The sequence below is a fragment of the Pteropus vampyrus genome, unplaced genomic scaffold (genome assembly GCF_000151845.1).
Source record: "Pteropus vampyrus isolate Shadow unplaced genomic scaffold, Pvam_2.0 Scaffold279, whole genome shotgun sequence".
NCBI classification, from domain to species: Eukaryota; Metazoa; Chordata; class Mammalia; order Chiroptera; family Pteropodidae; genus Pteropus; species Pteropus vampyrus.
The window spans coordinates 965242-980137 of record NW_011889060.1 but is presented as its reverse complement, the minus strand read 5'-3'; the positions used below and the strand labels follow the sequence as shown (position 1 = coordinate 980137).

The 14896-nt window shown below is 48.0% G+C and overlaps 1 protein-coding gene and 1 non-coding gene across 2 annotated transcripts in view; one reads left to right on the top strand and one right to left on the bottom strand.

Annotated features, from left to right (window-relative positions):
- Positions 1-2007: 2007 nt before the first annotated feature.
- Positions 2008-14896, bottom strand: part of ACTN2 (actinin alpha 2) — a 389901-nt gene continuing 377012 nt past the window's right edge. Inside the window, exons 15-21 of the mRNA XM_023520821.1 lie at positions 13116-13298; positions 11094-11228; positions 9914-10093; positions 9157-9303; positions 6318-6383; positions 5312-5470; positions 2008-4047 (exon numbers count right to left, since the gene is read on the bottom strand). Of these exons, the coding sequence (XP_023376589.1) occupies positions 3889-4047; positions 5312-5470; positions 6318-6383; positions 9157-9303; positions 9914-10093; positions 11094-11228; positions 13116-13298 (1029 nt within the window). The 3' untranslated portion in view covers positions 2008-3888. The remainder of the gene's footprint in view (positions 4048-5311; positions 5471-6317; positions 6384-9156; positions 9304-9913; positions 10094-11093; positions 11229-13115; positions 13299-14896) is intronic.
- On the top strand, positions 10592-10710 carry LOC111729758. Its single transcript, XR_002776375.1, has one exon. It is a non-coding gene; the product is annotated as a 5S ribosomal RNA (ribosomal RNA).

Below are 14896 nucleotides of genomic sequence, written 5' to 3'. Positions count from 1 at the left end.
AGCAAGAACCAGCTCTGCAAGGAGAGGGGGCTAAGCCTGTGAAGGTGGGCGGCGGAGAGGCCTCAGGAAGAAGGAACAGACCTAGATGATAGGACTTGCCCCACTGGAGAAGGGTGACCTCCCCAACACGTGGAACACTGGGAATGGTAAGTTTGGGAAACGACCTGCTTGGGGAAGATGGGGTGTGAGATGCACGTGGCCAGAGAGGAGGTGAGCCCCCCCACTGCACTCACTGACCTTAACACATCGATTTGTTTGCATATCCCATTGGCCACAGGCAAGAGCAGAGAACAGAAGCCTGAGGCAGAGAGAGAGCCCTGGTTCTCCGCCTCGCCTGTCCTGTAGAGGGATCTGGGGGAGACTCACACAGACTGCGCCCTCCCATCTCCCCTTCCGCCAGAGACTCTGGAGTGGGGTCCGGGCACCAGGAGCTTAAAAAGCGTCCTTGGTGAATCTACTGTGCACGTGGAGTTGAGACGCAGGTGTAGAATAGGCTGGGACAGACCCGGTCAGGGGAAGGTGTTCCTGGCAGCCCACACGGAGAGGCTCTCTGAACTTCAGGGCAGCGTGAGGACGGGGCCTGGAGTAGGAAGTGGGCCACCAAAGGGGACGGCGGTGTCCTTGAGGGCTGCCATTCTCAGTTTTGGTCATTGGTCACCTAGGTAACTTCAAAATAATACAATCAAAGTCTGGCCATCATAGCATTTTATCGTTCATATTGGGTACTCAAAAAGTCTCTTTTCCCAATACAACTACTGTTTATATAGAAACTCCTCCACCTCTGGTAGCTGGTCTTGTAAAGACACATGTGATTTTTATCTGAGCATCTGCCTCTGGTTTCCCAGAAGCTCCCAGCCCCGCAGGAGGATTTGCAGGTGTGGCCAAGTGATAGGGTGCGGGGGAGGCTTAAAGGCCCCAGGGAATCCTGGGTCAGGGCACCTCACTGACAAATCACAAGCACCTCTAGCTCCCAGCTTAGGAAGTAAAATGGTCTGTCAGGTGCTTAACTACTGAGTTATTAATTAATGACTCCAAAAGGGAAAAAAAAAATACCATCTTCTCTGCTGTTTCCATCTAAAACATGAAAATACCTCGGGCAGGACAGTATGGCGACTGCGTGGGCTCCTGGGCACAAGAAAGCTCATGGCCACTCGTGGGCACACTCGACGCCTTCTGGTCAAACAATCCAGGGAAACGGGGGTGTGGGGGTGGGGTTAATTTGTCAGCTTGATAACAATTAGGAACTTCTCCTTAAAACACAAGTTTCTGATTTTGAGTTATCTAGGTTGGTTTCTTGTCACTTCGAGGCTGCAGACTACTTGTGTCCAGTTCCTTATTTCATAAACATACAGGAACTGGGGAGAGCAGGCCGAAAGTACTCACCAGGCCAAATGTACTCACCTCAGACCAGGCACTGCCAGGCATGTGTTAGCACCTGATGGCTCCTGGGTCTGCTGGCCCTTCACGTCGTCTTACTACTATTGGTCCAGTGAAGAGTGTCCCTAATTCCTTCACACTTTTTGATTATTAGTGACCCTTTCCTTTACTTCAAATCCAGTGGTTTTCAACTGAGAGTTACTAGAATCATCGAGCTTTAAGGAAACACAAACGTCCAGGTCTTCACCCAGACCTTCAGGACCTGAACTCACATTAGGGCTGGGTATGCGCACATTTTTAAAATACCTACTGGGGTAATCTAGATAAAAAAAATCCTTCCTCATCAATCAAGTTTCCTAGTCCATTCATCGCTCTCTTCCAATTGGGTCACCGTTAATCCCTCAACCCAAATTTGCCCTATACCCGATAAGCCAGTCTAAATCTTTAAGGATGGCAAACACTAACCCAAGTGAGAGTTTTTAAATATGATGGAAATTTTAAGTGAGGAAGTTTGCGGTTAACCAAAGACACTGGTTATTCTTTGAAATAATGAAAAGCATGGATTCTTTTTCTTTTACAAATTAAGTTTAATTGATAATTCAGCTTCAGAAATAAAAATAACTTCTAAAATGAGAGTATAAACATGTTTATTAAGTGTTTTAGAGAGTATATCTCCTTTCTTCATTTATTAGCAGATAGTACTGATCCATTCTCTTGCATGAATATTGTAAAGAAATTAAAATCTTAGGTAGATGAGCCACCTGTCCCCATCCTAAAACACAAGTCCCCCTAGTAGCCTCAAAAGCAGAACAATTTCCCGGTTTCCCCCTAATGTTTCTGGCTGGAATATAGCACCTGCTTGAAATAAGGAAGCAGATTTCCTCTAAACATCACCCAAAGTGTTTGGCATCAAACTCAAGGACTCAGGTATTTCATGAATTCGCAAACTACCGATTACTTAATAAAATGAAGCAAATTAAATTTACGAAGATTGAAGGTTCCAAATGGGCCGAAGTAGTAAAAGTATGAAGTTACCAGACAGTTATGAATGGAAAATGACGCATTTCTAGCTGTTGGTGGAACTCTGTGAATAAGTGAGAGAAGACTGTGGGGAACAGGCACATTACTATTTTTCTAGTAACACTTGAACTGCTGTTTGCGACTGTTTTTGTTTGTTTAGAATCCATTTCCTGATCATTAAAGACTCAGATATAAACAGAATTCCTGCTTTATTCGCTACAAGCTGTCAACAATATGGAAAGACAGAGGGATGAGCTATAACATAAGGCAGAACAAGCAGAAGAAAGAACATTCCAGAGATCGGATGATGCCAGAAGCGCGCGTGCTGTCCCCTGTGACGGGGCTTCGGGTGAGGACAGGGCAACACTCCGAGCTCCTGAGGATCAGCATCCAGTCACAGCGGGGACCACACCCCCCGAATGTTGGCAAAAACACGTGGCAACTTCCTACTACACAAAATGAAATCACCCCAAACAGGTAAAGGCTCTGCAATGCAAGAACTCACCTCGACTGCTGCTGGGACTGCGTCCCTCCCCACCACCTCCTTCCCCTGACCCGGTCACAAAACCAAGGGCGGGCGGCAGGGGTTCCGCCTAGAGGGTGATAGGGTGCTGCTTTCTGACTTGTCTCCTGTTATGAACTACTACTGCTGATGCATGTATTTAAAAACAGAGCATTTGTCTACCGTCATCTCTTGAGGACCCATACTAACAAGCTCTAGAAAAAGCACAGAAACCTGGAATCGATACATAACCTTAGAAAACTCATGGACCTAGTGAGTACACCTTCCTCTCTGGCCATTGGGCTGACTTGCACGTTTCCTGAGGTCTCGGCTTGGGAGGGTGAGTAAGGCGTTGAAACTCACTAACGGGACTGCATAGTGCTGAACAATGAAGAGCTGACTAGAATCTCCATTTAAAAAATGTTAAGTACTGAAGATCTTTCAGGTAGGTAGTCTGTTTCTATTCCCTGGAAGTTCCATCTCACGATATTAAATCCGACTAAAGAGATGATAGTACCATTTTTCACTTAAATATCGCTAATCTTTGGATAAGCAAGAAAGTAAAACACTAATATCTCAAACATATTTCCCTAGGGATAATCACATAAGCATAATAAATATGAAGAATATTTTTTAAAACATCAAACATTTACCAAATTTTTTTTTTCCCCCTGGTCTGAACCTTGGGCATTTTGGAATTTCCCATTTTGTACTTTTCTTCCGTCCCTAGGTCCTCCTAATTTCACACTACTCAAGTAATTTGCTTTGTTTTATCAAAGAAACAAACAAAAAACCTGATATCTCGTCGCGTTTAGCTAAAAATTCAGAAATAAGGAAACCTATGTACGAGGCACACTACGTCACACACGGCCGTGTTACAGAGCTGGCAACCCCCGAGCTGCAAAAACTCCCCTCTCCCTTAGCTTAATAACGCTTGTCCAAGTCTCCGGAAACGAGCCGCGACTCCCGCTGGGGCCGCGGAGCGGGGCTCACAGGTCGCTCTCGCCGTACAGCGCCGACGAGAAGGCGGCGTAGTCGAGCGCGCCGGGCACGCCGCCCGGGCCGGTGTAGGCGGGCATCCTGCGGATGCAGTACTGCGCCTGGTCCGGCGGCAGCTCCCGCCGCAGCTCCTCCGCCAGGATGTACGGCTGCAAGACACACACAGGGGTTGCTGAGCGCCCGCACAGGGCCCGGGGGCCACCGCGTCAGTGCTCGCACGCGGCTTGCGTTCGAGTTGCATAAAGGAACAGAGGCAGGGAGTCTAATGCACACGGCTCAGTCCGGCCAACAGCCAAGCCGAGTTTACTCGTAAGAGCGTACCTGCAAGGTGATCCAGCAGGAAAGGTAACGTGCTCGTAAAGGCAGAGTTACCACCGATATTTCTCAAACCGGGCCACAGTGTGAGTGCGAAATAACTGTGATCTCAATTTCCTAGTAGAAACGCTGGTTCACATTACACACTGATGAGAACGCAGGGGTGTTAAACTTAACATAATCGTTGCTGTTTTCTTAAATGTATGTGATGTGTGCTTTAGAAAATGGAGTCGTTTCCCTACTCAGCTTATTAAAAAACTAGAAACATGTTGCTACTAGAGAAAATCTCTTCTTAAAATAAAATAAAATAGGATAAGTCTGGTAAAACAGACTGGCTGTGAAGAGTCAAAATAAATGAATAGCAAATATCATACTGTCATTCATAATAGGGTTTCGGAAGTCGGACGAGCCATGGTTTACTGCCCCCTACATCACATAGGCTCCTTCCACCCCAACCCCACGATAAAGGATTCTTTGTAAAATAAACATTCCTGTTTTCATGAGTTTCTCCCGTCCGATGTTGTAAGGTGACAGCCACGGCCCTGACACATCTCATGTCCCTCCCTCAGCTTAACACAGGGGAAAATAATTCTATCCCAAATTGAATTTCTACTTACTGAGATATTTTTTGTTTCGGAGACGAGATTTAAAAAATCTGGACTTGCAATTAAACTCCTACTTAATCTCTAGGCTACACGTGATAAAAAGCTTGCCAATTTCTTAAATGGCCAAATGGCTGGATTTAACTTTGCTCAAGTGTCTGGGCGCAAAGTTAGAATCATTGATCTTCATTCCACATCTGAATTGCATGCTTTCTTCTTTCTGGGCCTTATCTACCAACCCAGGATGTAGAGCGGGCTTGAATCAGCAAAACACAAAATAAAACTACAAAATACACAATCTGGGTTCCTTTCATAAAACTCACCGGGAGGCCCAAGCACACATTTCAGGAGCAGAATGTCTGTGCCTTCCCCGTTCTGCTGTTTACCTGCCGCTTTCTGAATTCGGTGCGATGTGCTACGAGAGGCGCTAAGATCGAAACGGCTTTTACCTGCACCTATTTCTTTTTTTATCAGGACAATGCGGTGGCGCGCTGACCTTATCGGACGCCAGGATCCGGAAGGAGGCGATGACTTGCTCGGCGGTGTCGGTGTCGGCCGTCTCCCGGGTCATGAAGTCGATGAAGGACTGGAAGGTGACCGTGCCCTGTCCGTTGGGGTCCACCAGGGTCATGATGCGTGCGAACTCCGCTTCGCCCTGAGGCCGGGTGCAAAGAAACGCTTACTCCCACAGCACGCTCTCTCCCACGTTTCCCTATGGACACCCAAGTCCCTTCGTGAATGAAAACTTAAGTGTTCCTGCGTTTCCCTGCAATCTCTGGAACAAATCCCCTTGCAGGTGACCTAAGTTTACTGCCGCCCGATGACCTCGACAGTTGCTATAGCTTCGAGCCAGAAGCTCCTGAATGTCAGAGTTCCTTGCGCCCTACGACCCACGTCCCTTCAGGTGTGACCGCGATGACAGAATGGAGGGAGAGAACGGGGCCTTTTCCAGGTGATGACTGAGGAGAGTTACGTGCCAAACAGAAGGCAGCTCCGAAGATGGCTCCCATGACTTTTATTGTCAAGGTCTGAGCGGAATCAAAGCAGCTCATGTTCAAGATGCACGTTAGTGGGTGACAGAGGAGCGAGGGGACAGGAACCACTGCCGCCCACAGGTTTTCCTAGCTGCCTTATTACTAAAAACTTTTTCCTTCTAAAACATTAGCGGAAAAGACACTTTAAAAATCATCGGGCTATTAAAAGCCATTGAAGCGTACACTTTAAATGGGTGAATTGTATGGTGTGTGAATTATACCTCAATAAAGCTATTAAAAAATCATCAGGAAAGCTTATGTTCTCTTTGCTAGAAAAATATCTGAACAATTACTGAATAAAAATATATGTTCTGGCTTTGTGACATTATTTTTATATAACAGGCAACCTTCAAAAGTATTATCCTATACAAGGAAAATGAATTTATCTCAAATGTGCTACGGTCATCTCCTAAAAACCCAAGCTCAATAAAATATCAAATCTTAATAAAATGTCTACTTCCGCCTTACCAAATCATAACCCATGGAAATCAAGCAGGCTCTGAAGTCTTCATGATCCATCAGGCCATTCTTCCTCTGCCAACAAACGCAAACGGGGAAGCTGAGAATTAAAGGCAAATGAGCAGCTCTACTTGACCAAGGGGACGAAATCCAGTAAGAGAAGGGACACCTGGAGCTTTGTCAAGGAGACCGTAAAGGTCACCACGGCTTACAGGAAGGCCGGAGCCAACACGGAGATGCTATAAAATGATTTCTTTCTTTTTTAAAATTAAAATAAACATAAGGAAAGTTACACGGAGGTGGGGACAGCAAGGCAGGGATGGGATAGTTAGCGAGACTGTGTGCTCTCTTGAGGATGGTTACCACTTATTTCAAAGGTGTCAGAATGATTTCTTGAAAAGAAGGGCGAAGGAAGGGTGAACGACAGACCAAAAAGAGACTACACATTCAAGAAAGCAGCAGAGGAAGTAGCCAGTGCCATCAAAAATGACCTAGTCAGGGGCTGACTGCTGCCACCCACTGGTGACAGAGCAAATTGTACGTGTTCTGAGAACTTGCGATGCTCTGATGGCCCAGGCAGTCCTTCCTCACTAATAAACCGGCCCCCAAGACGGCAACATTCCTAGAACTCAAACGACTGGACAGGTACCCCACAGCTGCTCTCAGGCCCTAGGCCAGGACAGGGTGGCACCTCCGTGCAGCTAATGCAGTGCGGGTCTGCACAGGGCAGCGCGCTAGCAGGCCTAGGGGACAGCAGCCCCCACAGCAGAGAGAAGGCCGGGGCAGGACAAACAGCAGCCCAGATGAGCACATGCTGGCTGGAGATCTGCTCAACGGTCTTGGGAGGACAACAACGGGACAAGCATCAACAGAAGCTTAAACTTTAACACTGGCCAAGCCAATTATTACATGGAGGCTATTTTCCGGTGTTTTCACTCACCCATGAAACAGCTAGTCCCAAAAGCTAACTTCAAAGGTTCTTTGTTCTAGGACTGTCTGTTCTCAAACCTACCTGCTCAGCCTTTGGTCACAACCCCACTCCTGCCCCGCCCCCTCGGCAACAGTCTCCGAAGCCACACTCCCGCTAGGGACACGCCACCCTCCACCGACTTCCCTCCGTGATCCCTCAGACTCTTCTGCCTCCTTCAGAGGAGTCAATTCCCTAAGATCCGGCCTGCTCTATTCTTACTCTCTGGACTCCGTCCTGCCAGCAGTGACCGCTGTGTGGTGACTCCGACAGGTTACGGCCCTGAACTCCAGAACGGCATCCCTCACTGCCTGCCCAGGGCACCTCTTCGCTGCAAAGGCTCCCCGCAATGCAACAGCACCCCGTCTCTCACGTTCTCCCGGCTCGAAATTTCCAGGTCATTTTTAATCTTTCCCTCTCCCTCAGCCCCCAAATCCCGTTGTTAAAATCTGTCAGATTTCTGTGTCAACCTCGGCTCTGTCCTCGTTCCTTCATTCCCGCCACTTCTCTCCCTCAGCCCAGGAGCTCGGGTTCCGCTCCCCTCGCTCCCCTAGCAGCCTCCGGTCCCACTGGGCCTCTGCTGGCTTCCTCTCCTCCACTGCCCAGCCCATCTCACCCACATCTTCTGCAGCCAGCTCTGACCACTTACGCCTACGCTCCACACCTTCAGTAAGACCCTCAGGCCGCAGGCTCTGTGCCCGTCATTCCTGTCTTTCCTATTTAAGGACAAGAGAAAGCGGAAACTTTGTTTCTCTCCAACACACATAATCCTTAACGCTTAATTTACACAGATATTTAAACTTGGCAGGTTCTGGGTTTGTGTCCTTTAGACTTTTGTTGCAAAAGATAGTCTCACTGTTGGCCTCAAATAGATGTGTGCTCTTCCTGTGAGGTGGCCCAATGAGCGAGAGCTGTCCAACAAGCCCAGATGGGTTGGTGCAGGAACGAGGACCAGTTAGTTCCCTCCACAGGAAAAAAATGATCTGTACATCAATGAATGAAGTCAGGACAGAATTATAGCTGTTTCTGTACAACGAAGCTGAAGCCAGGCCAACCTCCACTTCAGTCTCTGCATACAGTTCTTTATTTATGCCTCAGCTCCCTGATCAGAAGTCTGCTATTTGAGCTCTTTAGTGGGCCTAAATCTGGCTGGCCCAGCCCAGAGACATCTTAAGAACCAATTACTGATATTTGTGAATCATAACCAGGGTCCTAAACAATGCAATGGAATATCCTTTTTTAGGGATCTTTAACGAATAGAATGTGGCCTTTATGATAAGCAAATTGGGGATGCGATTGTTAATAATTGGTTTACTCGGCATTATTCAAATCAAAACACTAGATAATTTTTTACGGCAGCATTTAACTTTTTATATGCCTTGACTATGAAAATGACCACCGTTTTGTTGGTTCGTTTTCCTTAAAACATTTCAAGAGTCGGTTTTGTTCATTAAAAAAGAAAACTAAGTTTTACATGTTGAAAGAGTGGTTAAATTTCCATCAGGTACTTTACCTAAATAGTTACTTAGGAAAAGTACATCGGAGGTTTGTATTTAAGTATTTAGAAAATGACCTAAATCCAACAACCACACGTTAAGGGTACACTTTCACTTAGAATAAATCTAGCTTTGCTACCAACTACAAAGGTATTCATTAAGTCAGCTGGACAAAACAGCACACAGTCCTAGACCTCCTGCCACCCTGAGCAATGTCGGAGCTGAGTGCACTTCACCTTGGAGGCTATTTTCCTTTGGCATTAATCATCACGTGCCCCTGTGACCTTCGCGGGGCATTAAGACTTAAAATGATAGCACGACTATTATTCCAAACATACTTGAATGTCCCCACTATTGCCTTTCAAACAATCGGAGGGGGCGGTACCCGGTCGAAGTGGTTGAAGGAGGCCCTGAACTCGTTCATCTGCTCCTGGGTGATGCCCTTGGCGTCCCTGGTCAAGATCTGCGTCTCCACCTCGTTGATGGTCCTGGCGATGGTTGTCAGCAGCAGCTCCCATCCAACCCGAATGTGCTGCCAGGAAAATGGAATGATCAGCTCCACGTGCTTCCGGCACGCCACCCCTGCCTCCTGTGTTCCTAGCCGGAGAATCCACCCAGCGGGGGACGAGCAGGGCTTACCACAGACCTCCCTGTGCTTTTTCATTCCACTTCCCCACTTTCTGCAGGATTCTGGAGTGGGAAATGCTCAGAAGTGAGACCAGGGTTCTTTGTACCAGCACTTTGTACGTAAGATATAAAATGTGCAGTCTGTCACTGGAAATATCTTTCTATCTATCTGTAGTTGTCTAGGGAGGTCATAATCTGTATGTAACAGGAGAGGCCGTGGATTACATCCACTGGCTTCTAGAGAGATCGAACTGAGCCAGACAGTAGTCGACAGTCCAATCTCTGGCGTACTTTCTGAGACAGCGCAGTGAGGTCCCTGTTACGGCAACAATTACGTAGTGCTTGAGACAGATCATAAAGCCTTTTCACATGGCGACAGGAAAGGCTTAAGGATTCCTACCCTTCATACTTGGAGAATTTAACGGGGACAGAGAGAGACAAGTACGGGAAAAGCCCTGAGAAGGAGAGATGGTCACAAATGGGGACAGCAGTGCAGGCGTGCGGCGCGGCCACACCTCCATGGTGTAGTTCGTGTGCTTGTTGTCGAAGACCAGGGCCTCCTGGATGAGCTGGTGGTCGCCCTCCAGCTTGTCGATGTTGTTCTTGTAGTTGATGATGTTGTGCTCGTACTGCTTCAGCTGGTTCATCTGGTCTTCCAGGGCCCCTGAGATCTGGATGGAGCTCCGGGCGATCTCCTGAGGCACGAGAGCAGGGGAAGGAAACAGGTGAGTGGGATCGGCCCCGTCCTGCGTCAGGGGCTGCGCCCGCGGCAGCCGCCATGGACGACGCGGTCTGATGAAGTGGGAGCCAGGCGGCGCCACAGAACGAGACCAGCTCTCGTTCTGTTCAATCCAGAGAAAGGGGGAAAATCGACTGTGACCAAAAAAGGCACAGCAAGAGGGTAAGACATGAGTCACTTCGGCCTCCTTCCGGGGAAGGTGGGGTCCCCTTGGGCAGCCCGAGGTCGCGATGAGGTGCTCTGGAGCGGCTGCCGGACCGACCTGGGACGACGGACACGCCGCAGGGGTCAGCAGAGTTCCTGACAGTGTTAGAAGCTTTCTTTCAGAAAGGAGTTAACATCTTATCACCAAAAGGGATGCTGGGAGAAGGCGAGTGTGCCTCTGTCGCTCGGCTGTTCTTTCTTGGTGATAAAATGAGCCCAGAAATCAGTCTCATTCAAAAACCATTTTCCCGTCCACGGCCATACCACCCTGAATGTGCCCGATCCCGTGTGGTCTCGGAAGCTAAGCAGGGTCGGGCCTGGTTAGTACTTGGATGGGAGACCACCTAGGAAGAGCAGGTGCTGTAGGCTTAAAAAATAAGGGATTGTAAGCTGACAAGGTCCTTGCAATCGGTGAGGTCGAACAAGGGCTGCCTCACCTAAAATACAATAAAATAACAAAAATCATTTTTCCTTAAATGTTCTGAAAATGCAAAGAATTTGTGACTCTTCACTTGTCCTCCTTAGGGGTGGATGGTTTAAAATCTAGGTCTTACAGAGGCAACCGACGGAGAAAAAGCCCGTCGCCGTTTTTAATGACAGAAAGAACTGATGGCATCCAGGCCAGCCTCGCCCCCCGAGTGCGCCTCACACGCAGGGCACGGCCAGGAGCTGCGGCACGGGGGGCATCCCTGCTGTGTCCGCTCAGGGACCGTTCCGAAGCTGTGAGAGGCTCTCTGGGGGCGCCGACCTACCTCCATCTTGGTCTGGATCCAGGGCCCGATGGCGTTGGCCTGGGCGGCAAACTGGCGCCGCAGGCGCTCGTTGGCGTGCTGGCGGGCCAGCTCCTCCTGCAGCGACTGGTCCCGGATGGGCACGAGCTGCTTCACCTGTCAGGGCCCAAGGGAGGGCGGGGTCAGAGGCCAGCTTCGGCCCAGTGCCAGTGACCAAGAGATGAAGTGACAGTCCTAGGGGTGGGGGTGGGAGCGGAGAGCGAGGGGAGGGGGAGGGGAAGGGGAAGACAGGACGCCCCCACTCTAGGAGCAAAGGGAGAGCTCATTCTTGCTTTGACGACCACCCTGTGCCACCGAAGGCCTGCTTAAGGTTGGGTTAAGTCGGCATGAGGGACCTGGCCTGGGCAGGTCTGCATAAGGGACAGTGAGTGACAGCTCCTCCAGCCAGGGGCTCTCGGCTGTAGCACTAACCCCACCAGGCCGTGTCCAGAGTGCAGAGGATTTGTAAACTTGAACTAGAGAAAATTGACATCTTTACTTTCACTGTCTCTAACTGAAAGTTAGTACTTCCTTCGATTATGAACGTGGGCAGCAAATCTATGGAGTAGTTAGCAGTACTGAGACTTTATCACAATAGAAACCACAGATTTCTCATATAACACTAGTGATTGCCTGTTGCTCAAAATGTCACTACTTAGGAATTATTAGACCTGCTGTTAGATCTCAGTTTAAATGCTTTAGTGAAGAAGCACGTACATTATTACATCCCAACTTAAAAAAAATATTTTAATAACTGTATTTTAATATCATTTCTTTCTGTAGTAACCTTAAATATTTATATGAATTCACAAATGTTCTCAGAAGGGATCCACAGGCTTCCCCAGACTGCGAAAGGGTCCAAGACACAGAGAAGCTAAGGACCCCTGCTGCCCTGTATGATGCTGGAGCTCTGGAAGGCACGGCACCTGGCCCTCGCGGTCTTCCATTCTATTTGAGCCCTGTGATTTGCATTTTAATGCCATCCCTGGTTCTCCTTCAATCAACAGACAAAAGAGCTATTGCTGCTGAAGACAACATCATTCAACCTCCCTTTTATAGAAATATCATTCAACCTCCCTTTTATAGAAATATCATTCAACCTCCCTTCTATAGAAATCCACTTGGCCAATTTGCTTTATAACTTAGTGAGGGGAGAAAAGAGTTTGTTTCACTTTAAGGACATATATCTCTTTTTTCCAAGGAAACTATCTAGCTGAACACATTCCCTTTTCACCTGGCCATCAAAAGACCAGAGCTGAGCTTAACGCTCCAGGACGCCATTACTACTGTCCATCGTCCATTGATGGACACTCTCCCTCCCACGCCTGCTCTTTTTTTTCTGCATTGCTTGTAACTAAACAATTGTTGCATGAGGGTTTTTACAGCAAGCCGCCTCACATTCATATGGGACTTATTCCTGAAAGACTACTTAGCATATGAGATGACTCTGCTATAGTGCGAACCACGAAAATAAATTTTTCCTAAGAATGAGGTTCAAATGATCCCATTTGACTATCACTGAATTTGAGGGTAGTTTCCCACAATTCAAAAAGCAGCAAGTTAGGAGGAGGACTCGAGTTCCCCAGATAGGGTTTCCTAAGAAATTTCTGCACTGAAAATTCACATGCACTTGGGACATGTCTATCCCACATTCTAAAACTTCTTCTATGAAGGATATACGCAAGCTGATTCCGCTACATGTTCACTCTGGGTTTTAAAAATAGTTTCCTGTATGGTATTAGTATCATAACCTGTACCGATTTTGCCAACATTTATCAAATTTTCCTTACAGAAAATCATCTCTACTTTGTTTCCTTACAAACCACAGACGCTGCTGAATGGCATTTAAGAGTTTAAAATGTTTCATCTGTAAAATCTGGGTGAATGAAAACCACGATCGTGATGTAAAATCAGGCAGTCACTCTAACTCGCCCAGGTTTTTACCATATTTTAACCTCGGCTTCAAGGAGGCGCTGCTCCCACACTCGACCCTCTGTCACCCACCTTGTCCCACTTGGCCCGGAGTTCGTCCATGGTGACAGTGCTGTAAGGGTTGCTGGAGCTGATCCTGATGCTGTAGCTCTGAATCACCTTCTCCACCTCGTTCTGGATGGCCAGGATGGACTGCCGCTCGCCGTCCGCCTCGGGCAGCGTGGCCTTGAACTGCTCGTGCGCAGTGATCAAACTCTGACCAGAGACACAAGCGGGAAAAGCCGGTCTTACGTCAGCGTGAATCTTAGAGGCGTCCGTGCTCCCGTCTGCACACGCATGAACGCCTTGTGCAGCTGCAGGAATCTCTGGAGGAAAACAAATTCTGATTGTCTGAGAAAGGCTGTTTGGTACACAAAAGTCAAGCTCCTTGAAATGAAGAAAAGACATCACGATGACCGTAAATCCAAAGTCTTCAAAAAGCCATGTTGTCTTTTTTTAAAACATCACGTTTGCTTTCATTATTTTTGGTCCCCAGCTATCGCTCAGGCCTCACTCTCCGCTGAGGATCAGGGCTCGACCTCGCTGTGCTTTCTAACGTCAGTTTTAAGCCCAGCAAAGGGACCTGACGCTTGCGACCTTCGTACCTGAAGACTGCCAGTGAGTACCCGCTGCTCCTCAGAGCGAAAAGGCCACAGAAACCCACTCTTTCCCCTGAGGCTTCATAAACCCTCCATCTGGCGAAGCTGTCATGTGGCCCTAGCTTGTGAGGCAGCAGCCACCTCGGTCCAGCTGTAGACGCTCCATGGGCCACCTTCGGGTGTGACGCTAACGTTCGCTTGGGGAGCTGCAGCAGACCAGCTGCCAGCGCACCTTTCACGCAATGAACTACTTCGTGCTCCAAGTATGGCCCCCCAGGCCTATCAGAAGTCTCACTTACTCCAAACGTAAATGATTCTAGGTTGCTGACCTCTGCTAAGGCTGCATTCAGGAAACACCATCACGGCCTCTTCCAGAAGACAAATGCCGTGTTCGGTGAAGTAATACCGTGCCCCTTCCACCCAGGTGCAAACCCTTCTAGAATGTTCCCTGTTAGGGGGAATGGGTGCAAATCCCAGCCTTCAGTGATTTCCTTTATATCTGGATTCTTTTTGATGACCTATCTATTTTATAGAAAAAAATCATTTAAAAGTATTTTCTCTTCATATTCAATTATATATCAAATTCACTGAACAGTCAGAAGCAGAACATCTGGACTGTGCGAGGCAAAAGGTGCTCGTACGTGGTTTTTGATGCTTTACGATCTGGCAAACTCGGTAGATCTTAACAAACAGAAACATGCACACGTTGTGCACCGTAGTCAGCCCTGCAGCCAATAAACTCATGACTTTCGGTGAATAACTCCAAAAGCACTTATGCCTCGTTTGCCCAGTGATCCCACATCCTTTTTTAAAGAACTGATCCTTAGCATCACCATTATCTGATAAGGATCAAAGGGTAATGTGGCCTGCTAGCCACATCTTTCTTAATAAAAACAAACACACACACAAACCAACCAAATATCCCGGTCCTCCCAGTTTCTAGAATCACAGCTCACTTCTGGTGCCTGAGCGCACGGGCCGGGCGGGAGTACCTGGATCTCCTCGATGCTGTGCACGATGAACATGTCCTGCAGGTCCTCCATGGCGCCTTCCATCCAGTTGTGGAAGGGCGCCGCTCTCTTGGCAAACTCCAAGTGAAGCTGGTCGATGGTTTCCAGCAATTTCTCAGTTCTCTGAAGATTATCAAGCATTATTACAGATTAAACCATAAAAAAAGGTCTCCGACAATGTAAACACGCATTCCAGAGCGTCACA